This window comes from Oxyura jamaicensis, chromosome 3, assembly GCF_011077185.1.
Source record: "Oxyura jamaicensis isolate SHBP4307 breed ruddy duck chromosome 3, BPBGC_Ojam_1.0, whole genome shotgun sequence".
NCBI lineage: Eukaryota > Metazoa > Chordata > Aves > Anseriformes > Anatidae > Oxyura > Oxyura jamaicensis.
Genome location: NC_048895.1, coordinates 59,606,311 through 59,612,457, shown reverse-complemented (window position 1 = coordinate 59,612,457; position 6,147 = coordinate 59,606,311). Strand labels below are relative to the sequence as shown.

The window sequence follows — 6,147 nt, the reverse complement described above, 5'->3', positions numbered from 1 at the left end:
CCATTGGTAAATTCAGGGTGCGTCTTACCACCCCACATTATACCAGCAATGTTCGATGCTCCTAGACAGATGCCCAGATAGGGAGCTTCCACTAGCCTTAGAAAAACCTACTTTTAGCACATGTCCGCAGCATAGTGGTAAAATAGCTCGAGTCTTTGTTATACAACTGTCCTAATGAGTTAATTCTTTAAGTGTAGTTAAGCTTTGTCTACACCAGAGAGCAGTACCATCGCTTTGCTAGAGGTAGAGAAAGTCCTTGAGGAGCCATGATGCTACCACATATGTACATGATGCTACACATGTACACATTTGCTACCCAAACTAATATATATCCACCCTAACACCCACATTTAGAAGACCAAGTATTTTGGCAAGCAGCATGTAGCCTATGTGTGCAGCTTGACAAAATAATCAAACACCTAAGCAAAATTATACAGGTGTCCTTGCTAACTGGCAGCTCAGATTTTGTTTTTCTTAATAATAAGCTTTTTTCAGGAAGAAAACCTTTGTTTTAAAAGAAAAATGAGACTTCATGGACATATTTTTCAAGATTTTACTGCAAACCAATGGGTTTGGTCACAAAAAAAATATGATACATATAACCATGTTAATTATATTACATTACAATGATAGTATACATTACAAGTAAGTCTGTAAGTTTAAATATACATCTAGAGTTACAACTGAATGTACAGATCTTCTTTACAATACATACAATCAGGAATGAAAAACCCCCAAAACCCAAAACCATAAATAATGCCCATTTTACAGATGACATCTTTTAAACAAAAAAGAAAAAAAAAGAAAAAAGAAAAAAAAAAAGGAAGAAACCAACAGCTTTGACTGACTGCAGCTGGGGCATTTTGGTCCATAAAAACCCTTTCTAAAAATAGAAATCTTTTCATAGCAGCAATGCTTTCTTCAAGCATTTGGCTACAAGTAATTGTGAGCCCATTTCAATAATTTTAGTTGACTGTATAGATTTACAAAAAAAAATTTCAAAATTACACTTAATTTATCTTCCAAATATGGAAGAAACAAACAATGCCCCACATTGTGGTATCCTGCAAGTGTCACATTGATGCTTTACACTAAGTCCATCTGTAGTACGCAGACCACACGCATACCATTTGTTCACATAGTAAACCCACATAAATGAACTAAGAAACACACTCTGCAACAGGGAAAGCTTTGGAGCTAACAAGATCTCATCAGAAAAAGGCACATTTCATAAAATCCTCATCACGTGCAGATAGATCTTCAGACAAGGCTTTTCAGAGCATGATTTCAAAACTGCTTGTTCTTACTCCTACAATCTGCTGTAGCAGCCTATGGCAGCAGTCACTTTTATTTTTCTTTCCCAAGGAGACAGCACCACTTTGGGGGAAGAACGAATGGAAATGAAAAGCCTGTAACGCTCATTCAGAGAGTGATGTGCTCTTCAAAAAAGCTTCCAGCGAACAGTGTAGTTGAAATTAAGGCTGCAAAGCTGCCATGGTGGAAATGTGCAAATTCTGTTTCAAGATGACCGGTCAACTGGCAGTTCCACCAGAAGGCCAAACAAAACCAAAAATAATTATTATTATTAAAAAGGGAAAGAAAGAAAAATGTTCATAAGAAAGAATCCACGGGTGGGGCATATGAGAAGCCCAAAAAAGCCTCAGCAGCTTCTTTGACACTGGCGGTGATGAGGATGCTGTCTGGAGACTGGCCGATGGAGTTGGGGACTGGCTCATCTGTAAACTCAGGATCAAAGTGCCGCAGGTCACTGGGGCCACTCTGTTGAAAGGAAAAAAATGGAAAGGCACAACATTTAGAACAAATCTTTCTATTTTCTCTAAGTGCACAGTTCAATTCAGAACGGGACAAGCATCCTTGATCTGAGACTACCATCTCTGGACAACTTATTAAGTTGAGCTGAAAAAGTGCTCAGACAGTAAGAGAACCACCACAACCCTCTTCTCAGATGCTAGTATCTGGCAAGCCAAATGTTACTCTGTGCTTGTGAAGCTACCTCCTTTCTGCACCTTACCTTCCCCTTTAGTAACATGGGGATAAGGGGGATTATTTTAAAATAGACATGCAAATGAAGCATTTATCAGAGGCCAAAAAAAAGCCAGCTAAATTTAGGCTGTCCATCAGCAAAAAGTCAGCTACCGCTTATTTTTAACCTTGTCTAGACAGCCACAAGGAAAGGAAAAGCTGTGTTTGGAAAACACAGCTACCTGATTAGTCCCCTCTGGCTTCTGGGCGCCCCACAAAGACATGCAGGAAGCAAAGACACTTTATACATTCTATAATTAGAAGTGATACGTACCACATTTGGGTTAAAAGGGGGGGTAATCTTCTTATTAATGAGATCATCCCAGTTAATTGGGGAGAAGAAGATGTGACTCTTAATCTCCATCTGTTACGGAGAGAAAAATAGATTAATTCAGACCCCAGCTAATATAAGTAATATGACCTCGTCATCTTCCTGTGCTGTGCACACGGAAGAACCAGACACTTGGCACTTACAAAGTCCTCCTTGGCACCAAGCCTCTTTGTCCTATCCTTCTGCAGAAGGCCTTCCAGGAGATGTCTAGCAGAGTTGGTAATATTTGGCTTCAGCTGCAGGGGTTTGTTCAAGATGTTATCATACATTTCTGCTGTGTTCCTGCTGTAGAAGGGCGGCTGTGGGAACAGCAACGGAGAGACCAAAGTTAATGAGGCTGACAACATGCAGGCCTGTGCTTTCTGAGAGCACAGGAAAAGCTCAAGAGCAAGCTTATTTGATCTGCCACCGAGGATTCACTGCTTACCAGGCCATAAAGCATCTCATACAAGACTGCTCCAAGGCACCACCAGTCCACAGTCCTGTCATAGGGCTGCTTGTGCAGAACTTCAGGAGCAAGATACTGCGGAAGAGAAGAGAGCCTTGTTAGCCAAAGGGATCTTTATAGTTAGGAAACCTCTCACTGCTGAATGAAAGCAGCTTACTGAATCCCAGCATATTTAAGCTACTGGAAAGATGCAAGTACTTTATGAACAGGGAGACAGCTTGAAAGCTGTTCTTTCCTTAGTCAACAAGCTCTCTGTCAATGTCCTCACCACAGCCTGATATTACAAGACCCATACTGCCTCCCACTTGTCTAACCTGCTGTAAAAATGCACAAGAAGTGTCACTTCTCACTGCAGGCTGAGGACTGGACGTACCTCGGGTGTGCCGCAGAAGGTGGAGGTTGTGCCGTTGTGCTCTATGTTTTCTTTGCAGAGTCCGAAGTCAGTCAAGACAATGTGCCCTTGAGAATCAAGCAGAATATTCTCTGGCTTCAAGTCACTGTAGGAACAGATGAAAGAACAAAAGCACTCATTAGAAGAGCTAGAGCAAGAAGACTGTTATAGAATCTCAATAAGCCACAAAAAGTGATTAAAAGCTATTTTGAGCTAATATTGAGGTCAACTTTTAAATGCTTATTAAACAAAGGACCTGTTTTTTTTAGTCTAACAAGCAGAACAACGCTGCTTACCGATAAACTATGTTCAGGGAGTGCAGGTAGCCCAATGCACTGGCAATTTCAGCAGCATAAAATCGGGCTCTTGGTTCCAGGAAGCAACGCTCCCTCTGGAGATGGTAGAACAACTGCAGGAGACAGAAAGAACAAAGTTCTGTAAACGGCGCCAAAGCCTGTTAACAATGCACTTAATTAGACTCAACATATATAGCTAGGGAGAACAATGGCAGGAAATGGCCTAACGATCCTTTGGTAGTTCAAAACTTGGCAGGCTGGAAACATTAACTCTACTAACTTTTCCCTCATGGCTTTTCCCCCTGGAACTCTTTTATTTAAAAGGAAGGGGTAAAAGCCTACCTTACCACTGTCACATGATAGGAAATGGTATTTAATTTTCTTGCTGCTTACCTCTCCACCATTGATGTAGTCTAGGACAAAATACAATTTGTCGGCAGTTTGGAAGGAGAAGTGAAGTCCGACTAGGAAGGGGTGTTTCACATTTTTCAGCAGGACATTGCGTTCTGACATAATGTGCTTTTCCTGAAAACATGAGAAACCATTAATGTTTAGCAACAGGATTTGCTGAGCAATAGCAGTAAAAATGTATTTGACAGACATCACAACAGCATCACTAAGAAGCAGCTTACCTCCTTCTTTTTCAGGATTGCTTTCTTCTGCAGGACTTTGACAGCGTAAAACTGCTCTTCTGCCTTATGCCGTGCAAGGAGAACCTGAAACGGAACAAGTTCCCAGAACTGAGCAATACTGAAACACAGAACAAATTGTAAGCAATGGGAAACAACACTTTCTGATAAACACTGAGCACTCCTACACTCCTCCAGTTCACCCTTCAAGCTCTTTGCTGGAAACTCCTAAAGCTATCACCACTCCCACAGATAAAAAAATCCATCCCTGAGCTTTTAAAACTAGCGTCCTTTCCAAGAGTAAGGCGTATACTCCCCCAGGCTGAAGAAGCACCCCTGCCTCCTCACTCCCTTGCAATTGTGACTCTCAAATGCAGCATCCTGCTCCTGCTCCCCGCAGCTCAGCAGTGAGCCAGACACAAGGTAGCAGCACGCACCCAGGTCTGTTTTAAATGACCACCATTCACCAAAGCCAGTACAGGCACAACCCTCAGGCATTACATACAAGAGCTGAAGAACAGTCAAAATTACAGTAAAAAGAAGTTAAGTTTACCTTCCCAAAACTGCCTTTTCCGATCACTTTTAAGAAATGGAAGTCTGACGGTTTGGCATGTGGGTTGGATGATGGACCAAGATTGATCTGCTGCGAAGGACTGGGCTAGAAAAATAAACACACAGAAAACATGTTTATTAAAACAGCTTGGTGGTGAGAGGCTCAGCAATGCTTCTCTTTTTTAGAGTACAGATAAAGTGATCACAAAGGAGAAGATCAGCCCTCTCCTGATCACTAAAAAAAATTAATCTAGACATCTGCCATTAAACTATTTGGTACTGCCCAATAAAAGTGTAACAGCAGCGGTTTACTTAAGAATTCTTTCCGAGGTCTTCGCCACATTCCACAGTGAAGTTACCACTAATAAGCTTTATTTTAAAATTCTTCTTCACTTTGGGCAAATGTTTCAGTCTAACTTGATTACTCTTTTTCCCAGCTATATCAATGCTATAAACTGGAGTTACACTCATGATGCTGATTTTGCTACACTTCTATTGCCGGCTCAGTTGATGTTCTAAAAATGCTTCACAGAGCATTAAATCTGCTTACCGGAGGAGAAGGATTAGCGTTCATAAGTTCAGGCTCTTGAGGCTGGGAGATTTTCAAAATAGACTGAACTTCAGGGCTGCAAGGAGAAGAGCAAGCATAATCAGTTACCGTAAGCGTCAGGCAGATCTTTCCGCCAGAGGGCAAGCAAGTACCGCGCTGGCAAAAGATCAGTTTTATCTTGGACTGTTACAGCAAGCAACTGAAACAACCTATTCGGCTTGAGAAATAAAATCTATCTAGAGAAAGTAAAATCGGCCGTACAAATAAATGTATTTATGCCGCAAGTACAAATCAAAACAGGGATGGCGCTCTAGAAATGCCATCCGACCCAGCTCATGAAGAACTGATGCAAGGTGAGTAATAATACCTCAAGAATAGCAATTAACTCTTCAGTAACAGTCATGCCAGAGGCATTAGAGTAAACAATTTTTTTTTCCCTAGGTCTCACAATACGTAATGGCATTTATTACTGAAACCCGGCCGAAATGTCTGATACTTACTGCTTGCATGCATAGGAGTTGGTGGCTATCTTCTGAATGAAGTCATTCAGCCCCATTCTTCTCTGCTTCATGAAAGCTAGAAAATAAAAGGACAGGAGCGTTAAAAAAATTAAAAATAAAAATAACCGTGAAGCTATTTGCCTGTCCTGTAAAAATAAAAATAAAAAAATCACACCACCCAGCAGCATCCCCGCTGCCCGCCTCACCGATGAGGATGGCCACCATGCCCCTCATCTTGGCGTAGGTCAAGGTGGGACCCGACGCCTCGGCTGCCTTCACTGTCATCCCGATGGGCTTGGAGGGGTAAAAAGATGCCGGGAGAATGAGCCCACTGCGACCAGCACCGCACTGCCCCGGAGCGGCCCCCGACGGCGCTTAAGTGGCGGCGGAGCGGGGCGGGACCGGGG

At 42.1% G+C, this 6,147-nt stretch overlaps 1 protein-coding gene across 1 annotated transcript; it reads right to left on the bottom strand.

Annotated features, from left to right (window-relative positions):
- Positions 1 to 539: 539 nt before the first annotated feature.
- On the bottom strand, positions 540 to 6,125 carry LOC118164105 (serine/threonine-protein kinase Sgk1). Its single transcript, XM_035321401.1, has 12 exons — positions 5,947 to 6,125; positions 5,741 to 5,816; positions 5,241 to 5,316; positions 4,692 to 4,796; positions 4,142 to 4,225; positions 3,903 to 4,034; positions 3,510 to 3,622; positions 3,196 to 3,319; positions 2,802 to 2,897; positions 2,518 to 2,673; positions 2,318 to 2,407; positions 540 to 1,779 (listed from the first exon to the last, which is right to left on the bottom strand). Exons 1-12 carry the CDS (start codon positions 6,023 to 6,025, stop codon positions 1,612 to 1,614), a joined length of 1,299 nt encoding a protein of 432 aa, XP_035177292.1. The 5' UTR covers positions 6,026 to 6,125; the 3' UTR covers positions 540 to 1,611.
- Positions 6,126 to 6,147: the final 22 nt, after the last annotated feature.